The sequence below is a fragment of the Oncorhynchus masou genome, chromosome 24 (genome assembly GCF_036934945.1).
Source record: "Oncorhynchus masou masou isolate Uvic2021 chromosome 24, UVic_Omas_1.1, whole genome shotgun sequence".
In the NCBI taxonomy this organism is placed as follows: domain Eukaryota; kingdom Metazoa; phylum Chordata; class Actinopteri; order Salmoniformes; family Salmonidae; genus Oncorhynchus; species Oncorhynchus masou.
In genome coordinates this window covers 14,345,571-14,362,506 of record NC_088235.1, presented here as the reverse complement: position 1 = coordinate 14,362,506, position 16,936 = coordinate 14,345,571, and the positions used below count along the sequence as shown (strand labels likewise).

The following is a 16,936-nucleotide window of genomic DNA, read 5'->3' as shown; positions in this document are numbered from 1 at the left end:
GGGGACATTTATGACGAAATGTGAGGTATATAGACCAATGTACCGGAAAGGATAGGCAGATCTCTCTAAATAAACATTCCTGACCATTGTAGCTGGGCCTCCGCCTGATTCATTCCAACCAGTTTCCTACAAATTCTGGGTATCAGGCTGAGTAATCAATTCAATTGGGTTTATGAACACTGAGTGAGTGAGTGAGTGAGTGAGTGAGTGAGTGAGTGAGAGCGAGAGACAATGAGAGAGCGTGACAGTGAGAGAGAGTGACAGTGAGAGAGAGTGACAGTGACAGAGCGTGACAGTGAGAGAGAGTGACAGTGACAGAGAGTGACAGTGAGAGAGCGTGACAGTGAGAGAGCGTGACAGTGAGAGAGCGTGACAGTGAGAGAGAGTGACAGTGAGAGAGAGTGACAGTGAGAGAGAGTGACAGTGAGAGAGAGTGACAGTGAGAGAGAGTGACAGAGCGTGACAGTGAGAGAGAGTGACAGTGAGAGAGAGTGACAGTGAGAGAGAGTGACAGTGAGAGAGAGTGACAGTGAGAGAGAGTGACAGTGACAGAGCGTGACAGTGAGAGAGCGTGACAGTGAGAGAGCGTGACAGTGAGAGAGCGTGACAGTGACAGAGCGTGACAGTGACAGTGTGTGTTCACCTCCTGTAGTTCTCCACTCAGTCTTCGGAGGATAAACTCCTGAATGGGCTCCACCACGCCCAGAACCAGCGTTTCCATGGAGACCGTCACACTGTCTTCTGTATTTAAAACAGTTGTTTAAAAAAAAACAATGAATGACATCTTATTTTGCATGTTTCCAGTGTTATGAATCAATATGGATCATTACTAAGAATCAATTTGAATCACTGCTATGGATCACTACTTGAGTCAAGTTGAGAAGAGTTGAGTCGAGAAGGGTAGAGTACAGCAGAGTACAGTACAGTACAGCAGAGTACAGTAGAGTAGACCAGAGAACAGTACAGTAATGTAGAGTACAGCAGAGTACAGTAGAGTAGAACACAGTACAGTAGAGCACAGTAGTTTACAGCAGAATACAGTAGAGTACAGTAGAGCAGAGAACAGTACAGTAGAGTACTGTGGAGTATAGTACAGCAGAGTAGAATACAGTAGAGTACAGTAGAGCAGAGAACAGTACAGTAGAGTACTGTGGAGTATAGTACAGCAGAGTACAGTACAGTAGAATACAGTAGAGTACAGTATAGCAGAGAACAGTACAGTAGAGTACTGTGGAGTATAGTACAGCAGAGTACAGTAGAATACAGTAGAGTACAGTAGAGCAGAGAACAGTACAGTAGAGTACTGTGGAGTATAGTACAGCAGAGTACAGTACAGTAGAATACAGTAGAGTACAGTAGAGCAGAGAACAGTACAGTAGAGTACTGTGGAGTATAGTACAGCAGAGTACAGTACAGCAGAATACAGTACAGTAGAATACAGTAGAGTACAGTAGAGCAGAGAACAGTAGAGTACTGTGGAGTATAGTACAGCAGAGTACAGTACAGCAGAATACAGTAGAGTACAGTAGAGCAGAGAACAGTACAGTAGAGTACTGTGGAGTATAGTACAGCAGAGTACAGTACAGTAGAATACAGTAGAGTACAGTAGAGCAGAGAACAGTACAGTAGAGTACTGTGGAGTATAGTACAGCAGAGTACAGTACAGTAGAATACAGTAGAGTACAGTAGAGCAGAGAACAGTACAGTAGAGTACTGTGGAGTATAGTACAGCAGAGTACAGTACATTAGAATACAGTAGAGTATAGTAGATACCTTGTTCTTTCTCTACTGCAGCAGAGGTGTGTCTGGCTGGTGTGAGCTGCAGTAGTCGTAGCAGCAGCTGCAGGCTCTTGTCAGTCTTGCGTAGCGGCAGGTAGACATTAGTGTGGAGCCTGCTCAGTGTGTCCAGTAGGGGGCGTAAGAGCGAGTCCATCCCACCGCTGACACCAGTAGTCAACTCTCCTCCAGACCTCTGAGTCCTCCCCTCTATGTCAACACACAGTAGGATGGCCTTGGCTAGCAGCTCCACCTCTCCTGGGTCTGGGACACTGTCTGTCTGGTCTGTTGGACGGCACAACAAAGTTCATCAGTACAGTCATCTATTCTATATACTAGAGGTGAGTCCATCTAAACATACTCGTATCTGTACCCGTTGATATTCTTGATCAGATAATACTCGGAATTGGAATAACTGACTCACCTGTGCCAGCCAGGACTCACCTGTGCCAGCAGGGACTCACCTGTGCCAGCCAGGACTCACCTGTGCCAGCAGGGACTCACCTGTGCCAGCCGGGACTCACCTGTGCCAGCCGGGACTCACCTGTGCCAGCCGGGACTCACCTGTGCCAGCCGGGACTCACCTGTGCCAGCCGGGACTCACCTGTGCCAGCCGGGACTCACCTGTGCCAGCCGGGACTCACCTGTGCCAGCCGGGACTCACCTGTGCCAGCCGGGACTCACCTGTGCCAGCCGGGACTCACCTGTGCTAGCCGGGACTCACCTGTGCTAGCCGGGACTCACCTGTGCTAGCCGGGACTCACCTGTGCTAGCCGGGACTCTGAGGAAGAGCTCCATCTGGTGTTGGACGTAGCCTCTCACAGTCTCTCTCTCTGGAGAGGTACTGGTACTGGTACCATCAGCTGATTCTCTGACACAGGGCCTGAAGCTGCCTTCACTGTCAGCCAGCCAGTCACACAGCTAGTGAGGAGACACAGAAACACAAGGGACAACTGATGGAAATATAATAAATATTTTAAAAAACTGTTTGAAAAGATCAGAGCTCTTCTCTCATTCCACCCCCACACTGTACCTGATTCTAGAGGACAGAGCTCTTCCTCATTCCACCCCCACACAGTACCTGATTCCAGAGGACAGAGCTCTTCCTCATTACACCCCCACACAGTACCTGATTCCAGAGGACAGAGCTCTTCCTCATTACACCCCCATACAGTACCTGATTCTAGAGGACAGAGCTCTTCCTCATTCCACCCCCACACAGTACCTGATTCCAGAGGACAGAGCTCTTCCTCATTACACCCCCATACAGTACCTGATTCCAGAGGACAGAGCTCTTCCTCATTACACCCCCATACAGTACCTGATTCCAGAGGACAGAGCTCTTCCTCATTACACCCCCATACAGTACCTGATTCCAGAGGACAGAGCTCTTCCTCATTACACCCCCATACAGTACCTGATTCCAGAGGACAGAGCTCTTCCTCATTACACCCCCACACAGTACCTGATTCCAGAGGACAGAGCTCTTCCTCATTACACCCCCATACAGTACCTGATTCTAGAGGACAGAGCTCTTCCTCATTCCACCCCACACAGTACCTGATTCCAGAGGACAGAGCTCTTCCTCATTCCACGCCACACAGTACCTGATTCCAGAGGACAGAGCTCTTCCTCATTCCACCCCCACACAGTACCTGATTCCAGAGAACAGAGCTCTTCCTCATTCCACCCCCACACAGTACCTGATTCCAGAGAACAGAGCTCTTCCTCATTACACCCCCACACAGTACCTGATTCCAGAGAACAGAGCTCTTCCTCATTCCACCCCACACAGTACCTGATTCCAGAGAACAGAGCTCCTCCCTCATTCCACCCCCACACAGTACCTGATTCTAGAGGACAGAGCTCTTCCTCATTCCACCCCCACACAGTACCTGATTCCAGAGGACAGAGCTCTTCCTCATTCCACCCCCACACAGTACCTGATTCCAGAGGACAGAGCTCTTCCTCATTCCACCCCCACACAGTACCTGATTCCAGAGAACAGAGCTCTCCCTCATTCCACCCCCACACAGTACCTGATTCCAGAGAACAGAGCTCTCCCTCATTCCACCCCCACACAGTACCTGATTCCAGAACTCTTCCTCATTCCAACCCCACACAGTACCTGATTCCAGAGAACAGAGCTCTTCCTCATTCCACCCCCACACAGTACCTGATTCCAGAGGACAGAGCTCTTCCTCATTCCACCCCCACACAGTACCTGATTCCAGAGAACAGAGCTCTCCCTCATTCCACCCCCACACAGTACCTGATTCCAGAGGACAGAGCTCTTCCTCATTCCACCCCACACAGTACCTGATTCTAGAGGACAGAGCTCTTCCTCATTCCACCCCCACACAGTACCTGATTCCAGAGCGGTGTTCCTCTACGTAGAGACTCGTCTGGTCTGAAATGCACCAGCAAACTAAACACATCATCCAATGTCACTAAGGTCTGCAAAAGATGAAACAAAGATAATCAAAATGGCAGTTGCTAAACAGATGTTGTCATTTGTACGCTGACAGCTATAATCTCTTCTTCAACACTCTCTTTGGGTGCAAAATGTCATCACTTTGCACCAAAGCCGCACAGTCTCAAACACATCATAGTGTCTTACCACATCTGTCAGGGAGAGGGCACTGTTCAGCAGGAAACACTGGGCAGCTCCTCTCAGTAGCACCTGGTGGGTGATCATAGTGCAGCGGAGCACCTCCCTGAGATACAACACAGAAATCATTAGGGACAGTTTCCCAGACACAGCCTGCCCCAAGCCATCGACTTGAACAGTCTGTTCAACAGAGATTCATAGAATCCACACTTCCACACCAAGAAATGCCACTATGAACAAGAAATAATTAACCTTATGTCAAGTTAGAGTCTTAGAGACAATGTCTGCATCTGAAATGGTACCCTATTCCCTATGCAGGCAGCCAGGGACCAGGAGAGGGCAGGGAAGAAGATGGGACAGGGCCCAGGAGAGGGCAGGGAGGAAGGTGGGACAGGGCCCAGGAGAGGGCAGGGAGGAAGGTGGGACAGGGCCCAGGAGAGGGCAGGGAGGAAGATGGGACAGGGCACAGGAGAGGGCAAGGAGGAAGGTGGGACAGGGTCCAGGAGAGGGCAGGGAGTAAGATGGGACAGGGCAAGGAGGAAGGTGGGACAGGGACCAGGAGAGGGCAAGGAGGAAGGTGGGACAGGGACCAGGAGAGGGCAGGGAGGAAGGTGGGACAGGGACCAGGAGAGGGCAGGGAGGAAGGTGGGACAGGGACCAGGAGAGGGCAGGGAGGAAGGTGGGACAGGGCCCAGGAGAGGACAGGGAGGAAGGTGGGACAGGGCCCAGGAGAGGACAGGGAGGAAGGTGGGACAGGGTCCATGAGAGGACAGGGAGGAAGGTGGGACAGGGCCCAGGAGAGGGCAGGGAGGAAGATGGGACAGGGCCCAGGAGAGGGCAGGGAGGAAGATGGGACAGGGCCCAGGAGAGGGCAGGGAGGAAGATGGGACAGGGCCCAGGAGAGGGCAGGGAGGAAGATGGGACAGGGCCCAGGAGATGGCAGGGAGGAAGGTAGGACAGGCTACCTGAGAGAGGGCAGGGAGGAAGGTGGGACAGGGTCTGAGAGAGGTCAGGGAGGAAGGTGGGACAGGATCTGAGAGAGGGCAGGGAGGAAGGTGGGACAGGATCTGAGAGAGGGCAGGGAGGAAGGTGGGACAGGATCTGAGAGAGGGCAGGGAGGAAAATGGGACAGGATCTGAGAGATGGTAGGGAGGAAGGTGGGACAGGGACTGAGAGAGGGCAGGGAGGAAGGTGGGACAGGGCCTGAGAGAGGGCAGGAAGGAAGGTGGGACAGGCTACCTGAGAGAGGGCAGGAAGGAAGGTGGGACAGGGACTGAGAAAGGGCAGGGAGGAAGGTGGGACAGGCTACCTGAGAGAGGGCAGGAAGGAAGGTGGGACAGGCTACCTGAGAGAGGGCAGGAAGGAAGGTGGGACAGGCTACCTGAGAGAGGGCAGGGAGGAAGGTGGGACAGGCTACCTGAAGGTGGGACACGGCCTGAGAGTGGGCAGGAAGGAAGGTGGGACAGGCTACCTGAGAGAGGGCAGGAAGGAAGGTGGGACAGGCTACCTGAGAGAGAGCAGGATGGAAGGTGGGACAGGCTACCTGAGAGAACAGGGAGGATGGTGGGACAGGCTACCTGAGAGAGGGCAGGATGGAAGGTGGGACAGGCTACCTGAAGGTGGGACACGGCCTGAGAGTGGGCAGGAAGGAAGGTGGGACAGGCTACCTGAGAGAGGGCAGGAAGGAAGGTGGGACAGGCTACCTGAGAGAGAGCAGGATGGAAGGTGGGACAGGCTACCTGAGAGAACAGGGAGGATGGTGGGACAGGCTACCTGAGAGAGGGCAGGATGGAAGGTGGGACAGGCTACCTGAGAGAGGGCAGGAAGGAAGGTGGGACAGGCTACCTGAGAGAGGGCAGGAAGGAAGGTGGGACAGGCTACCTGAGAGAGGGCAGGATGGAAGGTGGGACAGGCTACCTGAGAGCTTGCAGGCCGTCGGGGCCCAGGAGAGGGCAGGGAGGAAGGTGGGACAGGGCCCGAGAGAGGAAGAGGATGGGGACAGCACACCAGTGTTGAGAACCTAGCCGCTGGACAAGCTGCAGCAACACAGGACCTGAGGAGACAAGAGGATCAACATTAGACCCTCTCTGATGAACAGTCATTACTGTTACAACGAGCTGCAGCAACACAGGACCTGAGGAGACAGAGGATCAACATTAGACCCTCTCTGATGAACAGTCATTACTGTTACAACGAGCTGCAGGACAAACATCTGGCTCAAGTTCTGTTGGGAGAAAACCTTTTTGAAATGTACATGAATTTGTCCAATTTCATTTTTTTATTTTTTATTTTACTAGGCAAGTCAGTTAAGAACAAATTCTTATTTTCAATGACGGCCTAGAAACAGTGGGTTAACTGCCTGTTCAGGGGCAGAACGACAGATTTTGTACCTGGTCAGCTCGGGGATTTGAACTTGCAACCTTTCGGTTACTAGTCCAATGCTCTAACCACTAGGCTACCCTGCCGCCCCAATAATAATAAGAACCCAGATTTTCCCCTGCAAAAAGTTGTGCTACGGTGTATCCTACTGAACATGGCCCAGGTTATTCAGTGCCCTGTGATGAAGCTCTGTTACAGTACCTCTGTTCTCCTGTGGCAGGCTGCTGAAGAACGTGACCATGAAGACCTGCAGCTTGACTCCCAGCTCAGGACACTCTCCTACACTCTGTCCTGCAGTCCTGGAGATGAAGAGACATAACCTTCCTCAACAGTCACTCTAAATAGGCCGAACTCACTACTTCATCACTAGCAGAAACGGCATCATCTGTGGGTCTATAAATCAATAGTGTTCTGCTGTTGTGCTGCTATGAGCACTGGCTCACCTGTGAAAGAGGGATCTTTCAGACATCACATCCATGAAAGGACCCAGAATGAACTGAGGAAGAGAGGATAAGAAGAGGTCAATCTCTCATATACTAACCACCTACTGTCCCTCATCATCTCAATCTCTCATACACTAACCACCTACTGTCCCTCATCATCTCAATCTCTCATACACTAACCACCTACTGTCCCTCATCATCTCAATCTCTCATACACTAACCACCTACTGTCCCTCATCATCTCAATCTCTCATACACTAACCACCTACTGTCCCTCATCATCTCAATCTCTCATACACTAACCACCTACTGTCCCTCATCATCTCAATCTCTCATACACTAACCACCTACTGTCCCTCATCATCTCAATCTCTCATACACTAACCACCTACTGTCCCTCATCATCTCAATCTCTCATACACTAACCACCTACTGTCCCTCATCATCTCAATCTCTCATACACTAACCACCTACTGTCCCTCATCATCTCAATCTCTCATACACTAACCACCTACTGTCCCTCATCATCTCAATCTCTCATACACTAACCACCTACTGTCCCTCATCATCTCAATCTCTCATACACTAACCACCTACTGTCCCTCATCATCTCAATCTCTCATACACTAACCACCTACTGTCCCTCATCATCTCAATCTCTCATACACTAACCACCTACTGTCCCTCATCATCTCAATCTCTCATACACTAACCACCTACTGTCCCTCATCATCTCAATCTCTCATACACTAACCACCTACTGTCCCTCATCATCTCAATCTCTCATACACTAACCACCTACTGTCCCTCATCATCTCAATCTCTCATACACTAACCACCTACTGTCCCTCATCATCTCAATCTCTCATACACTAACCACCTACTGTCCCTCATCATCTCAATCTCTCATACACTAACCACCTACTGTCCCTCATCATCTCAATCTCTCATACACTAACCACCTACTGTCCCTCATCATCTCAATCTCTCATACACTAACCACCTACTGTCCCTCATCATCTCAATCTCTCATACACTAACCACCTACTGTCCCTCATCATCTCAATCTCTCATACACTAACCACCTACTGTCCCTCATCATCTCAATCTCTCATACACTAACCACCTACTGTCCCTCATCATCTCAATCTCTCATACACTAACCACCTACTGTCCCTCATCATCTCAATCTCTCATACACTAACCACCTACTGTCCCTCATCATCTCAATCTCTCATACACTAACCACCTACTGTCCCTCATCATCTCAATCTCTCATACACTAACCACCTACTGTCCCTCATCATCTCAATCTCTCATACACTAACCACCTACTGTCCCTCATCATCTCAATCTCTCATACACTAACCACCTACTGTCCCTCATCATCTCAATCTCTCATACACTAACCACCTACTGTCCCTCATCACCTCAATCTCTCATACACTAACCACCTACTGTCCCTCATCATCTCAATCTCTCATACACTAACCACCTACTGTCCCTCATCATCTCAATCTCTCATACACTAACCACCTACTGTCCCTCATCATCTCAATCTCTCATACACTAACCACCTACTGTCCCTCATCATCTCAATCTCTCATACACTAACCACCTACTGTCCCTCATCATCTCAATCTCTCATACACTAACCACCTACTGTCCCTCATCATCTCAATCTCTCATACACTAACCACCTACTGTCCCTCATCATCTCAATCTCTCATACACTAACCACCTACTGTCCCTCATCATCTCAATCTCTCATACACTAACCACCTACTGTCCCTCATCATCTCAATCTCTCATACACTAACCGCCTACTGTCCCTCATCATCTCAATCTCTCATACACTAACCGCCTACTGTCCCTCATCATCTCAATCTCTCATACACTAACCGCCTACTGTCCCTCATCATCTCAATCTCTCATACACTAACCGCCTACTGTCCCTCATCATCTCAATCTCTCATACACTAACCGCCTACTGTCCCTCATCATCTCAATCTCTCATACACTAACCACCTACTGTCCCTCATCATCTCAATCTCTCATACACTAACCGCCTACTGTCCCTCATCATCTCAATCTCTCATACACTAACCGCCTACTGTCCCTCATCATCTCAATCTCTCATACACTAACCGCCTACTGTCCCTCATCATCTCAATCTCTCATACACTAACCGCCTACTGTCCCTCATCATCTCAATCTCTCATACACTAACCGCCTACTGTCCCTCATCATCTCAATCTCTCATACACTAACCGCCTACTGTCCCTCATCATCTCAATCTCTCATACACTAACCGCCTACTGTCCCTCATCATCTCAATCTCTCATACACTAACCGCCTACTGTCCCTCATCATCTCAATCTCTCATACACTAACCGCCTACTGTCCCTCATCATCTCAATCTCTCATACACTAACCGCCTACTGTCCCTCATCATCTCAATCTCTCATACACTAACCACCTACTGTCCCTCATCATCTCAATCTCTCATACACTAACCGCCTACTGTCCCTCATCATCTCAATCTCTCATACACTAACCGCCTACTGTCCCTCATCATCTCAATCTCTCATACACTAACCGCCTACTGTCCCTCATCATCTCAATCTCTCATACACTAACCGCCTACTGTCCCTCATCATCTCAATCTCTCATACACTAACCACCTACTGTCCCTCATCATCTCAATCTCTCATACACTAACCGCCTACTGTCCCTCATCATCTCAATCTCTCATACACTAACCGCCTACTGTCCCTCATCATCTCAATCTCTCATACACTAACCGCCTACTGTCCCTCATCATCTCAATCTCTCATACACTAACCACCTACTGTCCCTCATCATCTCAATCTCTCATACACTAACCACCTACTGTCCCTCATCATCTCAATCTCTCATACACTAACCACCTACTGTCCCTCATCATCTCAATCTCTCATACACTAACCGCCTACTGTCCCTCATCATCTCAATCTCTCATACACTAACCGCCTACTGTCCCTCATCATCTCAATCTCTCATACACTAACCACCTACTGTCCCTCATCATCTCAATCTCTCATACACTAACCGCCTACTGTCCCTCATCATCTCAATCTCTCATACACTAACCACCTACTGTCCCTCATCATCTCAATCTCTCATACACTAACCACCTACTGTCCCTCATCATCTCAATCTCTCATACACTAACCACCTACTGTCCCTCATCATCTCAATCTCTCATACACTAACCACCTACTGTCCCTCATCATCTCAATCTCTCATACACTAACCACCTACTGTCCCTCATCATCTCAATCTCTCATACACTAACCACCTACTGTCCCTCATCATCTCAATCTCTCATACACTAACCACCTACTGTCCCTCATCATCTCAATCTCTCATACACTAACCACCTACTGTCCCTCATCATCTCAATCTCTCATACACTAACCGCCTACTGTCCCTCATCATCTCAATCTCTCATACACTAACCACCTACTGTCCCTCATCATCTCAATCTCTCATACACTAACCGCCTACTGTCCCTCATCATCTCAATCTCTCATACACTAACCACCTACTGTCCCTCATCATCTCAATCTCTCATACACTAACCACCTACTGTCCCTCATCATCTCAATCTCTCATACACTAACCACCTACTGTCCCTCATCATCTCAATCTCTCATACACTAACCGCCTACTGTCCCTCATCATCTCAATCTCTCATACACTAACCACCTACTGTCCCTCATCATCTCAATCTCTCATACACTAACCACCTACTGTCCCTCATCATCTCAATCTCTCATACACTAACCACCTACTGTCCCTCATCATCTCAATCTCTCATACACTAACCACCTACTGTCCCTCATCATCTCAATCTCTCATACACTAACCACCTACTGTCCCTCATCATCTCAATCTCTCATACACTAACCACCTACTGTCCCTCATCATCTCAATCTCTCATACACTAACCGCCTACTGTCCCTCATCATCTCAATCTCTCATACACTAACCACCTACTGTCCCTCATCATCTCAATCTCTCATACACTAACCGCCTACTGTCCCTCATCATCTCAATCTCTCATACACTAACCACCTACTGTCCCTCATCATCTCAATCTCTCATACACTAACCACCTACTGTCCCTCATCATCTCAATCTCTCATACACTAACCACCTACTGTCCCTCATCATCTCAATCTCTCATACACTAACCACCTACTGTCCCTCATCATCTCAATCTCTCATACACTAACCGCCTACTGTCCCTCATCATCTCAATCTCTCATACACTAACTGCCTACTGTCCCTCATCATCTCAATCTCTCATACACTAACCACCTACTGTCCCTCATCATCTCAATCTCTCATACACTAACCACCTACTGTCCCTCATCATCTCAATCTCTCATACACTAACCGCCTACTGTCCCTCATCATCTCAATCTCTCATACACTAACTGCCTACTGTCCCTCATCATCTCAATCTCTCATACACTAACCACCTACTGTCCCTCATCATCTCAATCTCTCATACACTAACCACCTACTGTCATCTCACAATCAGCTCATTCATCCCCCTCCTCTCCCCTGGAACTATTCCCCAGGTCACTGCTGTAGATGACAATGTGTTCTCATTCAACTTACCTGGTAAAATAAGGGTTAAAGAAATAAAATAAACAAACTAATAACATAGAAAAGGGAAAAATAGAATTAGGTCAGTCTGGGTTGATGTTCTATAACACTGACTGACAACTGTACCAGGTACCTGTGAGAAGGCCAGGGCGAAGGCAGGGTGTCGGCCCACCTGGAGTCTGGGTTGATGTTCTAACACTGACTGACAACTGTACCAGGTACCTGTGAGAAGGCCAGGGCGAAGGCAGGGCGTCGGAGCACCTGGAGTCCCAGTAGGTGATCTACTCCCTCTCTCATGACGGACTTGTTCTCACTGTGGAACATACGCTGGTACACTCCCAGCAGCCATGACGGGTGGAACAGACTGACGCCTGAGAGAAGACAGATGGACGATTGGTAGGCAGTATTCAGCGGGATATAAAAGGTTTGGGTTGTCACCTTATGGTTGAGAGACACACACATCACCTTGACTATCATTGGCTGCTGTTTGGATCAACGTGTGGATTCTGTTGAGCACAGGGCGGACCACGTGAATCTACACAACACAGAGGAACGGTAATAGTTCTTTATGACGTCGTAATGGTGTTATAAATGTATAATGCATTAGGAAGAGGGGTTTCATCAAGTGTTATCCATGTTATATCTCACCTGGTTCTCCTCCAGTGTCTCCATAACCAAGGCATAGTCCTCCCAGAGCTCTCTGAGCAGCTTGCATCTGTCTGGGGCCCATCTGAATATGATCTCCTCATTATCTGCAAAGGACTCGCATGGTTACAATTAGGTTCAACTATACGGTTTTCGAGACTTGAGTATTATTCTGTATAGTGAAGAAAATATTTTAACATGGGTAATATTATAATCAAGCTTGTCTGTCTGAATGTCAGTCGCATGTATCAGCATCTTACCTTCACTTGACACTGAACTGCTTGGAAACTCAACCGCCTCATCCTCTGACAGAGCGACACACCTTTTCAGCAGGTACAACGCCCGCTTCCGGGACACGTTGTCTTTGTGCGTCAGTCCATCTTGTAGAATCCTCCAGAACTGCAGAGAACGACGAGGGTCAGGTCGAGTATAGCTCAGACTTTGAGGAAGGGTGTGTTGCTGTAGTTTAGCTGGAGAGAAGAGATAGTCCGAGAGAGTTGTTAAACACAGCAAGGCGCGTTCTGTCACCACAGGTGAGTCCGTGTTTGAGCTGTCACTCTTGTGCCAGCTACACAAATCCTCTAAAATGAACTGGAGTTTACTCGCTATCCCATCCTCGCTGTAGCAGTTGAGGAGAGTGAAAATAAGCCGAACGGTGATTTTGGAGACCAGAGCATCCGGTAACGTCTTGATACAGGACAGGGCAGATGAGAGGATCGACGTGATCAATTCTTCGTTGGATGAGAGAGCGGGTAGGATGACTGACATGGCTTCGATAGCCACGTCGATACCCAGCCGTCCCTCACCCTGGCCGGGAAGCTCTTCCTCTGTCTCCCCGTCTGGCAGCTGGAAGGATGGCAGGACAGCGCGGGCGACTCGCCCCGAAACTGCCGTGTCACACAGTGTGTTGATGCAGACAGAAAGAAGCCTGCACACGGCGATGGTGATTTCAGCCCTTCCATCTGGCACACGTTTACCTTTGCACGCCCCGTCTCCGTTAGAGACTTTCAAGAGAAGTGGTAAACATTGTGTCCAAATGATCGATTCAACTTTTCGTAGAAAGATGTCTCTTTTTGCAATTGAAAAGGCAACTTTGTCGCCATCGTCAGATGTGTCAGACTGGGGTAGTTTAACAATTCCAGCAATAAACGTTGTCAGTGCCTCTACTCTTTCTGTGTCCGGCCACGAGTCAGTTGGCCAGCACAACGTGTTAAACAAAGTATCCGGATCATGGCAACTTGATAAAAGGGCATTGATTAAAATAGAAGACATTTCAAAAGCCGACTTCAATGTGTTCACAGAGATTCATACATGACCTCGTGTTTGTTGTTGGTATGTAAACTTCCTGATACGTCACTCACCGTTGCCAAACGCAACTCTCGCGAGAGAAATAAACTTGCAGCAACCCAAAGTTTCAAACTACCCCTACTGCACCATATTTGCAAATATGTATATAAATACATGTGGCTCACTTAACCTGAGGAATTGTTGTACTCTATACAACTCTCTCTATTACCTGCAAGTGGAAAAATGTTTTTATTTTATTTCAAACATCCCTAATCTGAGACAGACCACTGACAGACCACTGACATGTAACCTTTATTTACCTAGGCAAGTCGGTTAAGAACAACCTCTTATTTACAATGATGGCCTACCCAGGCCACACCCGGACGACACTGGGCCAATTGTGCCCCACCCAATCACGGCCAGATGTGATACAGCCTGGATTCAAACAAGGAACTGTAGTGACACCTCTTGCACTGACTTCAACCACTGCACCACTCAGGAGCCCAAAATAATTCCTGTAGAGGCAGGACATCAGACTGTGTTGGGTGGTTGAGGCAGGACATCAGACTGTGTTGGGTGGTTGAGGCAGGACATCAGACTGTGTTGGGTGGTTGAGGCAGGACATCAGACTGATTGTGTTGGGTGGTTGAGGCAGGACAGACTGATTGTGTTGGGTGGTTGAGGCAGGACATGAGACTGATTGTGTTGGGTGGTTGAGGCAGGACATCAGACTGATTGTGTTGGGTGGTTGAGGCAGGACAGTCAGACTGATTGTGTTGGGTGGTTGAGAGGAAGGGCAATTTCAGGAGTAGCAGTAAATGCATGGGTCACATGAAGCTCATGTGATCTGTTGAGATTCAGTGGATCAGGAGATACTTTTCAGCATCAATGCATATAACAATATACACCAATAGAACACAATGCACCAATAGACACCACTATAACTCACCTGTTGTATTTGTTTCTACTACCAATCAATCACTACAATAGTTATGCCTTTCATTGGAAGGAGAGTGTTCAAATAAATCAACAAAAACATTCAATAACTGGAAAATAAACTGGAAAAATGTCAATATTGAATTAGTATTAAGATCATTCCATAGACCAGTGGCGTTCAATCTTTTTCAGCGGGAACATCACCCCATGCCAAATATAATTTCAAACTCATGACCTTAAAATCGGTACAGTCGATTTTTACATAACCTTAAATTCATAACATTTGTCTTATCAAAATGAAAATAAACCAATAAATACATTTCAAATTCATTTTTCTAAATGTCTCTCAAAAACGTATATTGTCCCATACAATAATCCATACTGTTTGTTTGGCGACACCACTGCAGTTCCCCCTCAACCCCACTAGGGGTCGCAACCGACTTTGAATACCACTGCCATTGACTGTATTGTATCAAAAAAGAGATCAGTATTTAGGCTGATTGTATCTAATCCAAAGTGCACAAATTACACACTATAGTAACAGAGGTAATGGACCAATATAAAAGATAACTGATGTGTGTATTGTTAGATATTAATGCACTGTTGGAACTAGGAACACAAGCATTTCACTACACCCGCAATAACATCTGCTAAACATGTGTATGTGACCAATAAAATTTGATATGACCCCAATATGTGCTTTGAGCAACGTACAGAGAGATTCTTTGTCATTGCTTTATTTATATAATAATTCCAGTGTATGCATGAAGACACAGAAATAGTTCATAATGTGCTGCTCTACTTAGAAAGTAAAAACATTAGTATAGAAAGAAAAGATTTAGAAATCTAATAGAAAAGGTAGTTTGACACAGGAGTGAATGTAATATTGACAAGCAGTACAAGCATGTTGAACTGTTTTTTACAATTTCATTTTTTGAGTTTTGTATTTAAAAAAAGGACAATACATTGTTGAAGCTATGGCAGACTTGTAATATCAAATATTATCACGACAAAATACAATCTTGTTTATGTGATGTTCATTTCAGAGCATTCTTTTTTTATAGACAAACAAGGGAAACAAAAGCAAAACATAAGATTAAACATGCTGTTGGTTATGTCAACGTGCAGGATGTCAACGTGCGGTAAAGCCCTTTGCTCTTCACAATCGACCATAAAGAACTTCTAGAGATACTCCTGGTTCCAACTATGCCACGATTCACACAAACTGAAGAAATGCAATGTTCACCCCTATTTACAGTTATTGAAATGGTTACAATGTGTTAGTACCTCAAAGTAAAAAAATATAAGACAATTATGTACAAAGTATCTACAAAAGATAAAACAAAAATAGTGTCAAACATGTTCAATAAATATGCAGAGTATGGTCTGTATTGGGATGATTATTGAAGGTGATGGCCTCCTTCCGTTTCACAAGGAATGTTACCAATAGCAATCAATCCTCTTAAAAAGGTCCATAAAGTCCTCCAACATCTCTGTGCAGCCTCTCCCCTGTATCTGAGTCATACAGTAGAGCACAGGCATGAAGAGGGCCCTCCATGGTCCTTGATGTGACCAGGCCAGTACAGTTGGGCCCGGGAGTGTGAAAACGTTACGCTCTACATTTAGAACTCTAGCTGCATGCAGCCACTCCCCTGTATCTGAGTCATACAGTAGAGCACAGGCATGAAGAGGGTCCTTGATGTGACCAGGCCAGTACAGTTGGGCCCGGGAGTGTGAAAACGTTACGTTCTACAGTTAGAACTCGAGCTGCATGCAGCCTCTCCCCTGTATCTGAGTCATACAGTAGAGCACAGGCATGAAGAGGGCCCTCCATGGTCCTTGATGTGACCAGGCCAGTACAGTTGGGCCCGGGAGTGTGAAAACGTTACGCTCTACATTTAGAACTCTAGCTGCATGCAGCCTCTCCCCTGTATCTGAGTCATACAGTAGAGCACAGGCATGAAGAGGGCCCTCCATGGTCCTTGATGTGACCAGGCCAGTACAGTTGGGCCTGGGAGTGTGAAAACGTTACGTTCTACAGTTAGAACTCGAGCTGCATGCAGCCTCTCCCCTGTATCCTACTGTTTCATTGGAGGGGGATGTGGGTAGAGAATAGGCTTGAAGAAGGACATTGGTCCTCTGTTGTTCTACAGTATGAACTCCAACAGCTGTTCGTCTCCCAGTAGATCCAGAGACAAGC

General features: G+C 47.5%; 2 protein-coding genes across 2 annotated transcripts in view; both read right to left on the bottom strand.

Moving 5' to 3' along the window:
- The window catches only part of LOC135511854 (probable methyltransferase TARBP1), a 48,962-nt gene extending 35,107 nt beyond the window's left edge, over nucleotides 1–13,855 (bottom strand). Inside the window, exons 1-12 of the mRNA XM_064933344.1 lie at nucleotides 12,774–13,855; nucleotides 12,517–12,620; nucleotides 12,334–12,403; nucleotides 12,091–12,239; nucleotides 7,210–7,262; nucleotides 6,968–7,065; nucleotides 6,305–6,440; nucleotides 4,397–4,493; nucleotides 4,144–4,233; nucleotides 2,541–2,697; nucleotides 1,774–2,061; nucleotides 644–741 (exon numbers count right to left, since the gene is read on the bottom strand). Coding sequence (XP_064789416.1) covers nucleotides 644–741; nucleotides 1,774–2,061; nucleotides 2,541–2,697; nucleotides 4,144–4,233; nucleotides 4,397–4,493; nucleotides 6,305–6,440; nucleotides 6,968–7,065; nucleotides 7,210–7,262; nucleotides 12,091–12,239; nucleotides 12,334–12,403; nucleotides 12,517–12,620; nucleotides 12,774–13,785 — 2,352 coding nt within the window. The 5' untranslated portion in view covers nucleotides 13,786–13,855. The remainder of the gene's footprint in view (nucleotides 1–643; nucleotides 742–1,773; nucleotides 2,062–2,540; nucleotides 2,698–4,143; nucleotides 4,234–4,396; nucleotides 4,494–6,304; nucleotides 6,441–6,967; nucleotides 7,066–7,209; nucleotides 7,263–12,090; nucleotides 12,240–12,333; nucleotides 12,404–12,516; nucleotides 12,621–12,773) is intronic.
- Nucleotides 13,856–14,753: 898 nt separating this feature from the next.
- LOC135513403 (FERM domain-containing protein 6-like) overlaps nucleotides 14,754–16,936 on the bottom strand; it is a 42,296-nt gene continuing 40,113 nt past the window's right edge. Inside the window, exon 15 of the mRNA XM_064936328.1 lies at nucleotides 14,754–16,936. This exon is cut by the window's right edge and continues 250 nt beyond it. Coding sequence (XP_064792400.1) covers nucleotides 16,884–16,936 — 53 coding nt within the window. The 3' untranslated portion in view covers nucleotides 14,754–16,883.